This window comes from Oncorhynchus tshawytscha, unplaced genomic scaffold (assembly GCF_018296145.1).
Source record: "Oncorhynchus tshawytscha isolate Ot180627B unplaced genomic scaffold, Otsh_v2.0 Un_contig_1111_pilon_pilon, whole genome shotgun sequence".
NCBI lineage: Eukaryota > Metazoa > Chordata > Actinopteri > Salmoniformes > Salmonidae > Oncorhynchus > Oncorhynchus tshawytscha.
Genome location: NW_024609654.1, coordinates 133,658 through 153,048, shown reverse-complemented (window position 1 = coordinate 153,048; position 19,391 = coordinate 133,658). Strand labels below are relative to the sequence as shown.

At 47.5% G+C, this 19,391-nt stretch overlaps 1 protein-coding gene across 1 annotated transcript in view; it reads right to left on the bottom strand.

Moving 5' to 3' along the window:
* Positions 1 to 8,090: 8,090 nt before the first annotated feature.
* Positions 8,091 to 19,391, bottom strand: part of LOC112238496 (probable JmjC domain-containing histone demethylation protein 2C) — a 120,812-nt gene continuing 109,511 nt past the window's right edge. The window contains 2 exon segments of the mRNA XM_042316658.1: positions 8,091 to 10,392; positions 15,220 to 15,351. Of these exon segments, the coding sequence (XP_042172592.1) occupies positions 10,309 to 10,392; positions 15,220 to 15,351 (216 nt within the window). The 3' untranslated portion in view covers positions 8,091 to 10,308.

Sequence of the window (19,391 nt, the reverse complement as noted above, 5' to 3'; positions counted from 1 at the left end):
GAAGACTTCCACTAGATGTTGGAACATTGCTGCTGTAACAGCCTCCACTCTTCTGGGAAGACTTTCCACTAGATGTTGGAACAGCCTCCACTCTTCTGGGAAGGCTTTCCACTAGATGTTAGAACATTGCTGCTATAACAGCCTCCACTCTTCTGGGAAGGCTTTCCACTAGATGTTGGAACAGCCTCCACTCTTTGGGGAAGGCTTTCCACTAGATGTTGGGACAGCCTCCACTCTTCTGGGAAGGCTTTCCACTAGATGTTAGAACATTGCTGCTATAACAGCCTCCACTCTTTGGGGAAGGCTTTCCACTAGATGTTGGAACAGCCTCCACTCTTCTGGGAAGGCTTTCCACTAGATGTTAGAACATTGCTGCTATAACAGCCTCCACTCTTCTGGGAAGGCTTTCCACTAGATGTTGGAACATTGCTGCTATAACAGCCTCCACTCTTCTGGGAAGACTTTCCACTAGATGTAGGAACATTGCTGCTATAACAGCCTCCACTCTTCTGGGAAGGCTTTCCACTAGATGTTGGAACATTGCTGCTATAACAGCCTCCACTCTTCTGGGAAGGCTTTCCACTAGATGTTAGAACATTGCTGCTATAACAGCCTCCACTCTTTGGGAAGGCTTCCACTAGATGTTGGAACAGCCTCCACTCTTCTGGGAAGGCTTTCCACTAGATGTTGGAACAGCCTCCACTGCTGGGAAGGCTTTCCACTAGATGTTGGAACAGCCTCCACTCTTCTGGGAAGGCTTTCCACTAGATGTTGGAACAGCCTCCGCTCTTCTGGGAAGACTTTCCACTAGATGTAGGAACATTGCTGCTGTAACAGCCTCCACTCTTCTGGGAAGACTTTCCACTAGATGTTGGAACATTGCTGCTATAACAGCCTCCACTCTTCTGGGAAGGCTTTCCACTAGATGTTGGAACAGCCTCCACTCTTCTGGGAAGGCTTTCCACTAGATGTTGGAACATTGCTGCTATAACAGCCTCCACTTCTGGGAAGACTTTCCACTAGATGTTGGAACATTGCTGCTATAACAGCCTCCACTCTTCTGGGAATGCTTTCCTCTAGATGTAGGAACATTGCTGCTATAACAGCCTCCACTCTTCTGGGAAGGCTTTCCTCTAGATGTAGGAACATTGCTGCTATAACAGCCTCCACTCTTCTGGGAAGGCTTTCCTCTAGATGTAGGAACATTGCTGCTGTAACAGCCTCCACTCTTCTAGGAAGACTTTCCACTAGATGTTGGAACATTGCTGCTATAACAGCCTCCACTCTTCTGGGAAGACTTTCCACTAGATGTTGGAACAGCCTCCCACTCTTCTGGGAAGACTTTCCACTAGATGTAGGAACATTGCTGCTGTAACAGCCTCCACTCGTCTGGGAAGACTTTCCACTAGATGTTGGAACATTGCTGCTATAACAGCCTCCACTCTTCTGGGAAGACTTTCCACTAGATGTTGGAACAGCCTCCGCTCTTCTGGGAAGACTTTCCACTAGATGTAGGAACATTGCTGCTGTAACAGCCTCCACTCGTCTGGGAAGACTTTCCACTAGATGTTGGAACATTGCTGCTATAACAGCCTCCACTCTTCTGGGAAGACTTTCCACTAGATGTTGGAACAGCCTCCGCTCTTCTGGGAAGACTTTCCACTAGATGTTGGAACATTGCTGCTGTAACAGCCTCCACTCTTCTGGGAAGACTTTCCACTAGATGTTGGAACATTGCTGCTATAACAGCCTCCACTCTTCTGGGAAGGCTTTCCACTAGATGTTGGAACAGCCTCCACTCTTCTGGGAAGGCCTTCCACTAGATGCTATAACAGCCTCCACTCTTCTGGGAAGGCTTTCCACTAGATGTTGGAACAGCCTCCACTCTTCTGGGAAGGCTTTCCACTCGATGTTGGAACAGCCTCCACTCTTCTGGGAAGGCTTTCCACTAGATGTTAGAACATTGCTGCTATAACAGCCTAACTATAACAGCCTCCACTCTTCTGGGAAGGCTTTCCACTAGATGTTGGAACAGCCTCCACTCTTCTGGGAAGGCTTTCCACTAGATGTTGGAACAGCCTCCACTCTTCTGGGAAGGCTTTCCACTAGATGTTAGAACATTGCTGCTATAACAGCCTCCACTCTTCTGGGAAGGCTTTCCACTAGATGTTGGAACAGCCTCCACTCTTCTGGGAAGGCTTTCCACTAGATGTTGGAACAGCCTCCACTCTTCTGGGAAGGCTTTCCACTAGATGTTGGAACAGCCTCCACTCTTCTGGGAAGGCTTTCCACTAGATGTTGGAACAGCCTCCACTCTTCTGGGAAGGCTTTCCACTAGATGTTGGAACAGCCTCCACTCTTCTGGGAAGGCTTTCCACTAGATGTTAGAACAGCCTCCACTCTTCTGGGAAGGCTTTCCACTAGATGTTGGAACAGGGATGAATTGGAATGCCGTCTGCGAGCCAGGCCTAATCGCCCAACATCAGTGCCCGACCTCACTGATGCTGTTGTGGCTGAATAGAAGCAAGTCGGGGCGGCAGGGTAGCCTAGTGGTTAGAGCGTTGGACTAGTAACCGAAAGGTTGCAAGTTCGAATCCCTGAGCTGACAAAGTACAAATCTGTCGTTCTGCCCCTGAACAGGCAGTTAACCCACTGTTCCTAGGCAGTCATTGAAAATAAGAATTTGTTCTTAACTGACTTGCCTAGTTAAATAAAAATCTGCGGGGACTTGCTTCCAGTCAGCCACAAGAGCATTAGTGAGGTTGGGCAATTAGGCCCGATGGGGTTGAGGTCAGGGCTCTGTGCAGGCCAGTCAAGTTCTTCCACACCGATCTCGACAAACCATTTCTGTATGGACCTTGCTTTGGGCACGATAAGGAAATGGCCTTCCCCAAAGTTGGAAGCACTGAATCATCTAGAATGTCAATGTATGCTGTAGCGTTAAGATTTAACTTCACTGGAACTAAAATGGGCCTAGCCCCACCTCCTCCACCAAGTTTGACTGTAGGCACTATGCATCGGGGCAGGTGATATTCGCCAGTATTTGTCTATGGAGATTGCATGGCGGTGTGCTTTATTTTATACACCTGTCAGCAACGGTAGTGGCGGAAATAGCTTTTGTATCTATAGTGTACCAAGAAAACAAGATCCAGGCTCCATAGGAGAATCTTAATTGCATTTCATTGCCTCCTTTTCAAACCACATTGGACAAGAAGGTCAAAGGGGAGGAAATGTTGAGATCCTCCAATAGAGAGAGGACTCACCTATATCTGTCTGTCTCGGTGTATAACGGACTAGTTTCAGTAAAGCTGTGTAATAGTGACATCTAGTGGTATAAAACGGATATTACATCTTGAAGGGGGGGCTTCTTCTAGTATTGAGTAGAACAATACATGTCAAATAACTCCCATTCAATGTTGTTATTGAAATACATCTCCAAATCATGGAAGGGGCTTCGATGGAAATCATGAACGTGGCACATGTTGCCGGAGGAGGAGATGAATAGATATGAGAGACCAAGGTGGTAGCCTCTGAACTCTCACGTTGCCGGAGGAGGAGATGAATAGATATGAGAGACCAAGGTGTTAGCCTCTGAACTCTCACATTGCCGGAGGAGGAGATGAATAGATATGAGAGACGAAGGTGTTAGCCTCTGAACTCTCACCAATAACTAACCCCTCTGGACTGCTTTCCCTGTCCGGAACTTGAAGAATTAAGCATTTTTCAAACACCTGAAACAGCTTTTTCCTGCAAGGGGGCGAAAAATCTGACGTGAAGATCACGTCGGTGACTCAACCCCCTCCTAGGGACGGCATGGAAGAGCACCACTAAGCCAGTGACTCAACCCCCTCCTAGGGACGGCACGGAAGAGCACCACTAAGTCAGTGACTCAACCCCCTCCTAGGGACGGCACGGAAGAGCACCACTAAGCCAGTGACTCAGCCCCCTCCTAGGGACGGCACGGAAGAGCACCACTAAGTCAGTGACTCAACCCCCTCCTAGGGACGGCACGGAAGAGCACCACTAAGCCAGTGACTCAGCCCCCTCCTAGGGACGGCATGGAAGTGCACCACTAAGTCAGTGACTCAACCCCCTCCTAGGGACGGCATGGAAGAGCACCACTAAGTCAGCGACTCAACCCCCTCCTAGGGACGGTATATGGAAGAGCACCACTAAGCCAGTGACTCAGCCCCCTCCTAGGGACGGCATGGAAGAGCACCACTAAGCCAGTGACTCAACCCCCTCCTAGGGACGTGACGGAAGAGCACCACTAAGCCAGTGACTCAGCCCCCTCCTAGGGACGGCATGGAAGAGCACCACTAAGTCAGTGACTCAACCCCCTCCTAGGGACGGCATGGAAGAGCACCACTAAGTCAGACTCAACCCCCTCCTAGGGACGGTATATGGAAGAGCACCACTAAGCCAGTGACTCAGCCCCCTCCTAGGGACGGCATGGAAGAGCACCACTAAGTCAGCGACTCAACCCCCTCCTAGGGACGGCATGGAAGAGCACCACTAAGCCAGTGACTCAGCCCCCTCCTAGGGACGGCATGGAAGAGCACCAGTAAGCCAGTGACTCAGCCCCCTCCTAGGGACGGCATGGAAGAGCACCACTAAGCCAGTGACTCAGCCCCCTCCTAGGGACGGTATGGAAGAGCACCAGTAAGCCAGTGACTCAGTCCCTGTAAAAGGGTCAGAGGATCCCAGTGAAGAGAGGGGAGCCGGCCAGGCAGAGACGACATGGGGGGGTTCGTCGCACCAGTTCCTTGCCGTTCACCTTCACACCCCTGGGGCCTACTGAAGAGATGAGTCTTCAGTAAAGACTTAAAGGTTGAGACCGAGTCTGCGTCTCTGACATGGGTAGGCAGACCGTTCCATAAAAATGGAGCTCTATAGGAGAAAGCCCTGCCTCCAGCTACCCCAGTAAGGAGGCCTGCGTCTTGTGACCGTAGCGTACGTGTAGGTACGGCAGGACCAAATCAGAGAGATGGGTAGGAGCAAGCCCATGTAATGCTTTGTAGGTTAGCAGTAAAACCTTGAAATCAGCCCTTGCCTTAACAGGAAACCAGTGTAGGGAGGCTAGCACTGGAGTAATATGATCACATTTTTTAGTTCTAGTCAGGATTCTAGCAGCCGTATTTAGAACTAACTGAAGTTTATTTAGTGCTTTATCCGGGTAGCCGGAAAGTAGAGCATTGCAGTAGTCTAACCTAGAAGCAACAAAAACATGGATTAGCTTTTCATCTTTTGACCAAAAGATTTTTGCAGTGTTACGTAGATGGAATAAAGCTGTCCTTGAAACAGTCTCGATACGTTCGTCAAAAGAGAGATCAGGGTCCAGAGTAACGCCGAGGTACTTCACAGTTTTATTTGAGACGACTGTACAACCATTAAGATTAATTGTCAGATTCAACAGAAGATCTCTTTGTTTCTTGGGACCTAGAACAAGCATCTCTGTTTTATCCGAGTAGAACATTTGCAGCCATCCACTTCCTTATGTCTGAAACACAGGCTTCCAGGGTAGGAAATTGAGGCTTTGCCCTGTTTCATCAAAATGTACAGCTGTGTGTCCGTCCGCATAGCAGTGAACATTGACATTGGTGATGTCATTCGGAAACACAAGAGTTAGAATATATAATGAAAACAATAGTGGTCCTAAAACCTTGAGGAACACCGAAACGTACAATTGATTTGTCAGAGGACAAACCATCCACAGAGACGAACTGATATCTTACCAACATGATATCTAAACCTGTATACCAGGGAGCTAGTTTCTTGTGACAAATGTTTTTTGTTCTTAGGGGTGTGACTGCATCTGGAGTATTACCCAGACTTGTCTGCCCTTGACCAGCACAAAAACATCCTGTGGCGTTCTGCATTAGCATGGAATAGCCCCCGTGATATGCAACCTTTCAGGGAAGTCCGGAACCAATATGCTAAGGCTAGCTTTTTCAAACAGATATTTGCATCCTGTAGCACTAATTCCAAAAAGTTTTGGGACGCTGTAAAGTCCATAGAGAATAAGAGCACGTTCTCCCAGCTGCCCACTGCACTGAGGATAGGAAACACTGTCAACACCGATAATTTCAATAAGCAGTTTTCTACGACTGGCCTTGCTTTCTACCTTGGCTACCCCTACCCCGGCCAACAGCTCTGCACCCCCCCACAGCAACTTGCCTACCCCTACCCCGGCCAACAGCTCTGCACCCCCCCACAGCAACTTGCCCAAGCCTACCCCACTTCACGTGTTCGAGCAAGGAGGCCCACAAACCTGACTCAGTTACACCAGCTCTGTCAGGAGGAATGGGCCAAAATTCACCCAATTTATTGTGGGAAGCTTGTGGAAGGCTACCTGAAACGTTTGACCCAAGTTAAACAATTTAAAGTCAATGCTACCAAATATTAATTGAGTGTATGTAAACTTCTGACCCACCGGGAACGTGATGAAATAAATAAATCTCTCTGCTATTATTCTGACATTTCACATTCTTAAATGAAGTGGTGATCCTAACTAACCTAAGACAGGGAATTTTTTACTAGGATTAAATGTCAGGAATTGTGAAAAACTGAGTTCAAATGTATTTGGCGAAGGTGTATGTAAACGACAGACTGTTTTTAAATGTAAATCACATTTTCATTTGACACACCCCAGTTTGAGAATACCTGCAATAAGACACACCCCAGTTTGGGAATACCTGCGATAAGACACACCCCAGTTTGGGAATACCTGCAATAAGACACACCCCAGTTTGGGAATACCTGCAATAAGACACACCCCAGTTTGGGAATACCTGCAATAAGACACACCCCAGTTTGGGAATACCTGCAATAAGACACACCCCAGTTTGGGAATACCTGCAATAAGACACAGCACAGACAAACCCCAGTTTGGGAATACCTGCAATAAGACACAGCACAGTTTGGGAATACCTGCAATAAGACCACCCCAGTTTGGGAATACCTGCAGACACAGCACAGTTTGGGAATACCTGCAAACACACCAGTTTGGGAATACCTGCAATAAGACACAGCACAGACAAACCCCAGTTTGGGAATACCTGCAATAAGACACAGCCCCAGTTTGGGAATACCTGCAATAAGACACAGCACAGTTTTGGGAATACCTGCAATAAGACACACCCCAGTTTGGGAATACACAAGACACACCCCAGTTTGGGAATACCTGCAATAAGACACACCCCAGTTTGGGAATACCTGCAATAAGACACACCCAGTTTGGGAATACCTGCAGACACACCCCAGTTTGGGAATACCTGCAATAAGACACACCCCAGTTTGGGAATACCTGCAATAAGACACACCCCAGTTTGGGAATACCTGCAATAAGACACACCCCAGTTTGGGAATACCTGCAATAAGACACACCCCAGTTTGGGAATACAATAAGACACACCCCAGTTTGGGAATACCTGCAATAAGACACACCCCAGTTTGGGAATACCTGCAATAAGACACACCCCAGTTTGGGAATACCTGCAATAAAGACACACCCCAGTTTGGGAATACCTGCAATAAGACACACCCCCCAGTTTGGGAATACCTGCAATAAGACAGTTTGGGAATACCTGCAATAAGACACACCCCAGTTTGGGAATACCTGCAATAAGACACAGCACAGTTTGGGAATACCTGCAATAAGACACACCCCAGTTTGGGAATACCTGCAATAAGACACACCAGTTTGGGAATACCTGCAATAAGACACAGCACAGACAAACCCCAGTTTGGGAATACCTGCAATAAGACACAGCACAGACAAACCCCAGTTTGGGAATACCTGCAATAAGACACAGCACAGACAAACCCCAGTTTGGGAATACCTGCAATAAGACACAGCACAGACAAACCCCAGTTTGGGAATACCTGCAATAAGACACAGCACAGACATACCCCAGTTTGGGAATACCTGCAATAAGACACACCCCAGTTTGGGAATACCTGCAATAAGACACAGCACAGACATACCCCAGTTTGGGAATACCTGCAATAAGACACACCCCAGTTTGGGAATACCTGCAATAAGACACACCCCAGTTTGGGAATACCTGCAATAAGACACAGCACAGACATACTTTGATGAATCCATTTTAATGGAAAATGTAAAACCCCTTTGAACTTCAATGTACAAAGCATATAACACTTGCACTTTTAAAATTACAAATTGAAGCAAGCCATGTTTTAAAAAATACATCAGTGAATGTATATATGTATATATTTACACAATTGTTATCGTTTAAACTTCAAAATTTGAATAAATTATTTTTTGTGTGTAAATGTCTCCATTTTACAGTGAATACTTCTTAATAAAATGCTGAAGTGTATTATTCATTTAGTCTTTTTTTACATAATACAACTGTACACGGTTTCATACAATAGAATTGTTTGGCAGTTCGTTTTTAAAAGATATGGCATGAGGACGAATTCAGCAGCGACTCCCAGAGGTCTCGGCGACAGCTGAAGTCTGTTTCCTCTCACAGTAACTGTCTCAATGTAGGAAACGGCATCCGTCTCACAACTCATCATTTAGCAAACTGTACAAGTCACATTTACATTTGATCTAGAACATCATCGCATTTACAACTCCTATAAAATAAATACATCATTTTCACAGAAACAATATACAACAGTTTGAAAGAAAAAAATGAACTAAACAAACAAAAGGAAAACAGGAACAAACAGAGAACAGAAGGTTCCAGAACAGCAGTCAGAGCTGTGAGACCAGATTCTACTGAACTCAGTTCTCCTGATGCTGTGGTGGCGATGCTGCTGTGGTCAGTATCCTGATGCTGTGGTGGCGATGCTGCTGTGGTCAGTATCCTGATGCTGGGTAGTGATGCTGCTGTGGTCAGTATCCTGATGCTGGGTAGTGATGCTGCTGTGGTCAGTATCCTGATGCTGGGTGGTGATGCTGCTGTGGTCAGTATCCTGATGCTGGGTGGCGATGCTGCTATGGTCAGTATCCTGATGCTGGGTAGTGATGCTGCTGTGGTCAGTATCCTGATGCTGGGTAGTAATGCTGCTATGGTCAGTATCGTGATGCTGGGTGGTGATGCTGCTATGGTCAGTATCCTGATGCTGGGTGGTGATGCTGCTATGGTCAGTATCCTGATGCTGGGTAGTGATGCTGCTATGGTCAGTATCCTGATGCTGGGTGGTGATGTTGCTGTGGTCAGTATCCTGATGCTGGGTCGTGATGCTGCTGTGGTCAGTATCCTGATGCTGGGTAGTGATGCTGCTGTGGTTAGTATCCTGATGCTGTGTAGTGATGCTGCTATGGTCAGTATCCTGATGCTGGGTGGTGATGCTGCTATGGTCAGTATCCTGATGCTGGGTAGTGATGCTGCTGTGGTCAGTATCCTGATGCTGGGTAGTGATGCTGCTGTGGTTAGTATCCTGATGCTGGGTAGTGATGCTGCTGTGGTCAGTATCCTGATGCTGTGGTAGCGATGCTGCTGTGGTTAGTATCCTGATGCTGGGTGGTGATGCTGCTATGGTCAGTATCCTGATGCTGGGTAGTGATGCTGCTGTGGTCAGTATCCTGATGCTGGGTGGTGATGCTGCTGTGGTCAGTAACCTGATGCTGGGTGGTGATGCTGCTGTGGTCAGTATCCTGATGCTGGGTGGTGATGCTGCTGTGGTCAGTATCCTGATGCTGGGTGGTGATGCTGCTATGGTCAGTATCCTGATGCTGTGGTAGTGATGCTGCTGTGGTCAGTAACCTGATGCTGGGTGGTGATGCTGCTATGGTCAGTATCCTGATGCTGTGGTAGCGATGCTGCTGTGGTCAGTAACCTGATGCTGGGTGGTGATGCTGCTATGGTCAGTATCCTGATGCTGTGGTAGCGATGCTGCTGTGGTCAGTAACCTGATGCTGGGTGGTGATGCTGCTATGGTCAGTATCCTGATGCTGTGGTAGCGATGCTGCTGTGGTCAGTATCCTGATGCTGGGTGGTGATGCTGCTGTGGTCAGTATCCTGATGCTGTGTAGTGATGCTGGTCAGTAACATGTAGTTTTAGTGTGTTGTAATGTGTTCTGCTGTTGTGGTTAGTGTCAGTGTGTATATATCTGTTCCAGGCTGAAGGAAGATGTCTCAGAGAGGGAGGTCTCAGAGAGGGAGGTCTCAGAGAGGGAGGTCTCAGAGAGGGAGGTCTCAGAGAGGGAGGTCTCAGAGAGGGAGACGCCAGAGAGGGAGGCGCCAGAGAGGGAGGCGCCAGAGAGGGAGGCGCCAGAGAGGGAGGAGCCAGAGAGGGAGGAGCCAGAGAGGGAGGAGCCAGGGGGACTACGGGTCAGGAGTTCTCTTCCTCCTCCTGGCTGTACCTCCTCAGCGACGTCAATGCATCCTTCACAGAGTGGAACAAGATGTTCTTTACCTGGGGAGAGGACAGAGAGGAGAGGTTAAACAGGAGGGAGAGACAGAGAGAGAGAGGGAGAGGACAGAGAGGAGAGGTTAAACAGGAGGGAGAGATAGAGAGAGAGAGATAATTTATAAAATTATGTACACCTTTATTGGCCCAATAGTTAAATAAATAAAGTTGCACTTTGCAGAAATTGCTCCTCCATTTCCTGGTTGCTAAAACTAAGTTTGTCTAATTTCATTTTGTAACAAAATAAGATGGTACAATTCTCAAAACCGCTGTGAAATATATTTTCCAGAACCAAGAATATTGGTTACCACTTTACTTGACACCCAGCGTCATAACCTGTTATATATCTCATATATATATATATATACAGTTTGACCCAAGACCCCTGTCCTGGTCCCCTGTACCCCTGTCCTGGTCCCCTGTACCCCTGTCCTGGTCCCCTGTGCCCCTGTCCTGGTCCCCTGTGCCCCTGTCCTGGGCCCCTGTACCCCTGTCCTGGTCCCTGGTCCCCTGTACCCCTGTCCTGGTCCCTGTACCCCTGTCCTGGTCCCCTGTCCCCTGTCCTGGTCCCCTGTACCCCTGTCCTGGTCCCCTGTCCCTGTCCTGGTCCCCTGTACCCCTGTCCTGGTCCTGTCCTGGGTCCCTGTCCTGGTCCCCTGTACCCCTGTCCTGGTCCCCTGTACCCCTGTCCCCTGGTCCTGGTCCCTTGTCCTGGTCCCTGTACCCCTGTCCTGGTCCCCTGTACCCCTGTCCCCTGGTCCCCTGTACCGGTCCCCTGTACCCCTGTCCTGGGCCCCTGTCCTGGTCCCCTGTGCTGTTCCCCTGTACCCCTGTGCTGTTCCCCTGTACCCCTGTGCTGGGCCCCTGTACCCCTGTCCTGGGCCCCTGTACCCCTGTCCTGGGCCCCTGTACCCCTGTCCTGTTCCCCTGTACCCCTGTGCTGTTCCCCTGTACCCCTGTCCTGGTCCCCTGTACCCCTGTCCTGGTCCCCTGTACCCCTGTCCTGGTCCCCTGTCCTGGTCCACTGTACATAGAACCCCTGACACTCCACACCTCTACAAAGTTCACATTTACAAGCCACCAATACAGAATGAAGGGATGGTTCTCTGATGAACTGGCTGAAATCAGAAGGAAACGGAAAGCAGTGTGGGCTAAAGCAAGACGATCTAATTCAGCTGATGATTGGAGGGCTTTTAACACCGCCTTCTGAATCAGGGTGTGGCTATGACCTGAAATCCAAATACTGCCTTCTGAATCAGGGTGTGACTATGACCTGAAATCCGAATACTGCCTTCTGAATCAGGGTGTGACTATGACCTGAAATCAGAATACTGCCTTCTGAATCAGGGTGTGACTATGACCTGAAATCAGAATACTGCCTTCTGAATCAGGGTGTGACTATGACCTGAAATCAGAATACTGCCTTCTGAATCAGGGTGTGACTATGACCTGAAATCAGACTGTCTTCTGAATCAGGATGTGACTATGACCAGAACCAGACCGTCTTGGTGTTTGACACTGGGGACCAGACCGTCTTGGTGTTTGACACTGTGGACCATACCGTCTTGGTGTTTGACACTGTGGACCATACCGTCTTGGTGTTTGACACTGTGGACCAGGGGTGTTTGACCATATTGGTGTTTGACACTGAACCATACCGACTGTGGACCATCTTTGGTGTTTGACACTGTGGACCATACCGTCTTGGTGTTTGACACTGTGGACCATACCGACACTGTGGACCATACCGTCTTGGTGTTTGACACTGTGGACCATACCGTCTTGGTGTTTGACACTGTGGACCATACCGTCTTGGTGTTTGACACTGTGGACCATACCGACACTGTCTTGGTGTTTGACACTGTGGACCATACCGTCTTGGTGTTTGACACTGTGGACCATACCGTCTTGGTGTTTGACACTGTGGACCATACCGTCTTGGTGTTTGACACTGTGGACCATACCGTCTTGGTGTTTGACACTGTGGACCAGACCGTCTTGGTGTTTGACACTGTGGACCATACCGTCTTGGTGTTTGACACTGTGGACCATACCGTCTTGGTGTTTGACACTGTGGACCATACCGTCTTGGTGTTTGACACTGTGGACCATACCGTCTTGGTGTTTGACACTGTGGACCATACCGTCTTGGTGTTTGACACTGTGGACCATACCGTCTTGGTGTAGAGATTGAACTGTATTTGGGATTACTGGTCATGCTCTGGAGTGGTTTGTGAACAACTTGTCAAATAGAACCCAGTGTGTTAAGGCAGATGGTTCGGACACCGTTGAGTTGTGCTCGGTGTGCCTCAAGGATCCATTTTAGGTCCCCTGTTAATTATCTGTATCAACAACATTGTGAGCCATATTGAGACAGCTGATGTTCATTTTTATGTGGATGACACTGTTCTCTAGTCAGGTGACAGCAGTTTAACACTGTTCTCCAGTCAGGTGACAGCAGTTTAACACTGTTCTCCAGTCAGGTGACAGCAGTTTGACACTGTTCTCCAGTCAGGTGACAGCAGTTTAACACTGTTCTCCAGTCAGGTGACAGCAGTTTGACACTGTTCTCCAGTCAGGTGACAGCAGTTTGACACTGTTCTCCAGTCAGGTGACAGCAGTTTGACACTGTTCTCCAGTCAGGTGACAGCAGTTTGACACTGTTCTCCAGTCAGGTGACAGCAGTTTGACACTGTTCTCCAGTCAGGTGACAGCAGTTTGACACTGTTCTCCAGTCAGGTGACAGCAGTTTGACACTGTTCTCCAGTCAGGTGACAGCAGTTTAACACTGTTCTCCAGAATCAGGTGACAGCAGTTTGACACTGTTCTCCAGTCAGGTGAAAGCACTTTGAAAACCATGTCATTACCATACTAAATGCCTGGTATTTACCAACACTAAACACTCTGATAAACCATGTCATTAGTACTAAATGCCTGGTATTTACCAACACTAAACACTCTGATAAACCATGTCATTAGTACTAAATGCCTGGTATTTACCAACACTAAACACTCTGATAAACCATGTCATTAGTACTAAATGCCTGGTATTTACCAACACTAAACACTCTGAAAACCATGTCATTAGTACTAAATTCATGGTATTTACCAATACTAAACACTCTGAAAACCATGTCATTAGTACCATGGAAGGACATTGTATAGAGCAGGGCAAAACGTACAGATGTCTGTGAGTTTGGGTGGAGGAGAAGTTGAGCTTCACCAGAGAGAACCTTGTCTCTCTATTGAGTTTTATTACAGACACAAAGCCCGTTTCTCCTTCGCTCCCAGAAGAGAGCTCCTTCGTTGTACTTTTCCCTGTTTTGTACCGTGGTGATACTATGTCCACCGCCTTCAGAAAATATTCAAACCCCTCGACTTATCCACATTTTGTTGTGTTACAGGCCTGAATTCAAAATGGATTCTCACCCATCTACACACAATACCCCATCATGTTACAGTGAAAATATGTTTTTAGGAATTTCTGCAAATGTATTAAAAATGAAATACAGAAATCTCATTTACATAAGTATCCACATCCCCTGAGTCAATACTCGGTAGAATCACCTTTGGCAGCGATTAGAGCGGAGAGTCTTTCTGGGTAATTCTCTGAGAGCTTTCCAAACCTGATTTGTAACATTTGCCCATTATTCTTGTCAAAATTCTTCAAGCTCTGTCAAATGAGTTGTTGATCATTGTCAGACATCCATTTTCAGGTCTTGCCGTAGATTTAAGTCAAAACTCTAAGTAGGCAAGTCAGGAATATTCAATGTTGTCTTGGTAAGCAACTCCAGTGTAGATTTGGCCTTGTGTTTTAGATTATTGTCCTGCTGAAAGGCGAATTCATCTCCCACTGTCTGGTGGAAAGCAGACAACCAGGTTTTCGCCTGTGCTTAGCTCAATTTCATTAATTTTTTTTATCCTGAAAAACTCCCTAGTCGTTCCCGATGACAAGAATACCCCTAACATGACGCAGCCACCACAATGCATGAAAGTGGAATAGTGTTACTCAGTGATGTGTTGGATTTGCACCAAACATAACACTTTGTATTCAGGACATAAAGTTAATTTCTTTGCAGTATTTCTTTATTGGCTTGTTGCAAACAGGATGCATGTTTTGGAATATTTGTATTCTGTACAGGCTTCCTTCTTTTCACTCTGTCATTTAGGTTTGTATTGTGGAGTAACTACAATGTTGTTGATCAATCCTCAGTTTTCTCCTATCACAGCCATTAAACTCTGTAACTGTTTTAAAGTCACCATTAGCCTTATGGTAAAATCCCTGAGCGGTTTACTTCTTCTCCAGCAACTAAGTTAGTAAGGAGGCCTGTATCTTGTTAGTGACTGGGTATATTGATACACCACCCAAATCATTTCACCATGCTCCATGATATACAATGTATTTTTTCAAGCATTTCGCTACACTCGCATTAACATCTGCTAACCATGTGTGTATGTGACAAATAAAATTTGATTTTCCCATCTACCAATAGGTGCCCTTCTTCCTGAGGCAAGGGAATACCTCCATGGTCTTTGTGGTTGAATCTGTGTTTAAAATGATGAAGTATTATGGAGTATTTTGACACAAAATCTCAATTGAATCAATTTTAAATTCAGGCTGTAACACAACAAAATGTGGAAAAGTCAAGGGGGTGTGAATCATTTCTGAAGGCCCTGTATGTAGAGAACATTAAAAGGGCATTCTGTGATTCAAACAAAAAAGTAGTTCATTTTAAGTCCTAATATGGATGTACCAATGTCAGATTGTCACTTTAACGGGAAACGCATTGAGATGAGAACAGGAGAGGACAGGGTTCGTCACAGCAAACCCACCTGTAGTTTATCTTCGTAGTTGGGCTCTTCTCTGGAGGATCTCAGTTCCTGTGTCAGGTGGAAGGAGTGGAATACATGCTCTGGAGACACAAAGTCATTTATCACCTGGACACAACTGTGAAGGTTCTGCACCTGTCAGAGGGGAGGGGGAGAGGCGAGAGAAGGGGAGAGGCGAGAGAAGGGGGAGAGGGAGAGAGAAGGGGAGAGGAGAGAGAGGGGAGAGGAGAGAGGGGGAGAGGAGAGAGAGGGGGAGAGGAGAGAGAAGGGGAGAGGAGAGAGAAGGGGAGAGGAGAGAGAAGGGGGAGAGGAGAGAGAAGGGGAGAGGAGAGAGAGAGGGAGGAGAGGAGAGAGAGAGGGAGAGGAGAGAGAGAGGGAGAGGAGAGAGAAGAGGGAGAGGAGAGAGAAGAGGGAGAGGAGAGAGAAGAGGGAGAGGAGAGAGAAGGGGAGAGGAGAGAGAAGAGGGAGAGGACAGAGAAGGGGAGGGGAGAGGGAGAGAGAGAGAGAGAGAAGGGGAGGGAGAGGGAGAGAAAGAAGAGAGAGAAGGGGAGAGGAGAGAGAAGGGGAGAGAAAGGGAGGGAGAGGGGGAGAGAAAGGGGGAGAAGGAAGTGGAGAGAGGGAGGGGGAGAGAGAGGGAGGGGGAGAGATAGAAGGGGAGAGAGGATTGAGAACATGTATCACTAGAAGGCAGTGAGTTCCAACAGAACAGAGCAGAGTGGCAGTAGGCTCTCCTCTTATCTGACTAGTTCAATATAACACCTACAAGGCAATCTGGACATCTACTATACTGGTACAGCAGACTACAGAAACAAGATAAGAAGAGGGAGAGAGACCGAAAGACAGAGAGAGAAGTATAACATGAGGCCATCACAAGGTGGGACAGGTACTAAGGGGATATGTGATCAGGTTTCAGTGGTTGTCAGTCCTGGTCCTGGGGAACCCAAGGGGAGAGAGACAGCAGAGTCATGTCTACTGTATCAGTGGTTGTCAGTCCTGGGGTACCCAAGGGGACAGGGACAGCAGAGTCATGTCTACTGTATCAGTGGTTGTCAGTCCTGGGGAACCCAAGGGGACAGAGACAGCAGAGCCATGTCTACTGTATCAGTGGTTGTCAGTCCTGGTCCTGGGGAACCCAAAGGGACAGAGACAGCAGAGTCATGTCTACTGTATCAGTGGTTGTCAGTCCTGGGAACCCAAGGGGACAGAGACAGCAGAGTCATGTCTACTGTATCAGTGGTTGTCAGTCCTGGGAACCCAAGGGGACAGAGACAGCAGAGTCATGTCTACTGTATCAGTGGTTGTCAGTCCTGGGGAACCCAAGGGGACAGAGACAGCAGAGCCATGTCTACTGTATCAGTGGTTGTCAGTCCTGGGGAACCCAAGGGGACAGAGACAGCAGAGTCATGTCTACTGTATCAGTGGTTGTCAGTCCTGGTCCTGGGGAACCCAAGGGGACAGAGACAGCAGAGTCATGTCTACTGTATCAGTGGTTGTCAGTCCTGGGGAACACAAGGGGACAGAGACAGCAGAGTCAACCATGTTGTTGTCATGTGTTGTCATGTTGTGTTGTTGCCATGTGTTGCTACCATGTTGTTGTTGTGTTGTTGTCATGTTGTGTTGTTGTCATGTTGTGTTGTTGCCATGTTGTGTTGTCATGTTGTGTTGTCGTTGTGTTGTTGTCATGTGTTGTCATGTTGTGTTGTTGCCATGTGTTGCGACCATGTTGTCATGTGTTGTTGTCATGTTGTGTTGCTACCATGTTGTTGTCATGTTGTGTTGCTACCATGTTGTTGCCATGTTGTCGTCATGTTGTGTTGTTGCCATGTTGTTGTCATGTTGTTGCTGCCATGTTGTGCTGCTACCATGTTGTTGTCATGTTGTGTTGATGCCATGTTGTGTTGCTACCATGTTGTTGCCATGTGTTGTTGTCATGTTGTGTTGTTGCTATGTGTTGTTGTCATGTTGTTGTTGCCATGTTGTTGTCATATTGTGTTGTTGTCATGTGGTGTTGTTGCCTTGTTGTTGTCATGTTGTGTTGTTGCCATGTTGTGTTGTTGTCATGTTGTTGTTGCCATGTTGTTGTTGTCATGTTGTGTTGTTGTCATGTTGTGTTGTTGCCATGTTGTGTTGTTGTCATGTTGTGTTGTTGTCATGTTGTGTTGTTGTCATGTTGTGTTGTTGTCATGTTGTGTTGTTGTCATGTTGTGTGTTGCCATGTTGTGTTGTTGTCATGTTGTGTTGTTGCCATGTTGTGTTGTTGCCATGTTGTGTTGTTGCCATGTTGTGTTGTTGTCATGTTGTTGTTGCCATGTTGTCTTAGGTCTTTATGTAGTGTTGTTGCCATGTTGTGTTGTTGTTGTGTTGTTGCCATGTTGTGTTGTTGTCATGTTGTGTTGTTGTCATGTGTTGGTCACAAGTTGACTTCCGGCGCCGACAGAGATGGCCGCCTCGCTTCGCGTTCCTAGGAAACTATGCAGTTTTTTGTTTTTTTACGTGTTATTTCTTACACTAGTACCCCAGGTCATCTTAGGTTTCATTACATACAGCCGAGAAGAACTACTGAATATAAGATCAGCGTCAACTCACCATCAGTACGACCAAGAATATGTTTTTCGCGATGCGGATCCTGTGTTCTGCCTTACAACCAGTGTAACGGAGTGGATTCCATGCAGCGACCCAAAAAAACGACTCAGAAAAAGAGGGAAACGAAGCGGTCTTCTGGTCAGACTCCGGAGACGGGCACATCGTGCACCACTCCCTAGCATTCTTCTTGCCAATGTCCAGTCTCTTGACAACAAGGTTGATGAAATCCGAGCAAGGGTAGCATTCCAGAGGGACATCAGAGACTGCAACGTTCTCTGCTTCACGGAAACATGGCTAACTGGAGAGACGCTATCCGAAGCGGTGCAGCCAGCGGGTTTCTCCACGCATCGCGCCGACAGAAACGAACATCTTTCTGGTAAGAAGAGGGGCGGGGGCGTATGCCTTATGACTAACGTGACATGGTGTGATGAAAGAAACATACAGGAACTCAAATCCTTCTGTTCACCTGATTTAGAATTCCTCACAATCAAATGTAGACCGCATTATCTACCAAGAGAATTCTCTTCGATTATAATCACAGCCGTATATATCCCCCCCAAGCAGACACATCGATGGCTCTGAACGAACTTTATTTAACTCTCTGCAAACTGGAAACGATTTATCCGGAGGCTGCATTCATTGTAGCTGGGGATTTTAACAAGGCTAATCTGAAAACAAGACTCCCTAAATTTTATCAGCATATCGATTGCGCAACCAGGGGTGGAAAGACCCTGGATCATTGTTACTCTAACTTCCGCGACGCATATAAGGCCCTGCCCCGCCCCCTTTCGGAAAAGCTGACCACGACTCCATTTTGTTGATCCCTGCCTACAGACAGAAACTAAAACAAGAAGCTCCCACGCTGAGGTCTGTCCAACGCTGGTCCGACCAAGCTGACTCCACACTCCAAGACTGCTTCCATCACGTGGACTGGGAGATGTTTCGTATTGCGTCAGACAACAACATTGACGAATACGCTGATTCGGTGTGCGAGTTCATTAGAACGTGCGTTGAAGATGTCGTTCCCATAGCAACGATTAAAACATTCCCCAACCAGAAACCGTGGATTGATGGCAGCATTCGTGTGGAACTGAAGGCGCAAACCACTGCTTTTAATCGGGGCAAGGTGTCTGGTAACATGACTGAATACAAACAGTGCAGCTATTCCCTCCGCAAGGCTATCAAACAAGCTAAGCGCCAGTACAGAGACAAAGTAGAATCTCAATTCAACGGCTCAGACACAAGAGGCATGTGGCAGGGTCTACAGTCAATCACGGACTACAGGAAGAAACCCAGCCCAGTCACGGACCAGGATGTCTTGCTCCCAGGCAGACTAAATAACTTTTTTGCCCGCTTTGAGGACAATACAGTGCCACTGACACGGCCTGCAACGAAAACATGCGGTCTCTCCTTCACTGCAGCCGAAGTGAGTAAGACATTTAAACGTGTTAACCCTCGCAAGGCTGCAGGCCCAGACGGCATCCCCAGCCGCGCCCTCAGAGCATGCGCAGACCAGCTGGCCGGTGTGTTTACGGACATATTCAATCAATCCCTATACCAGTCTGCTGTTCCCACATGCTTCAAGAGGGCCA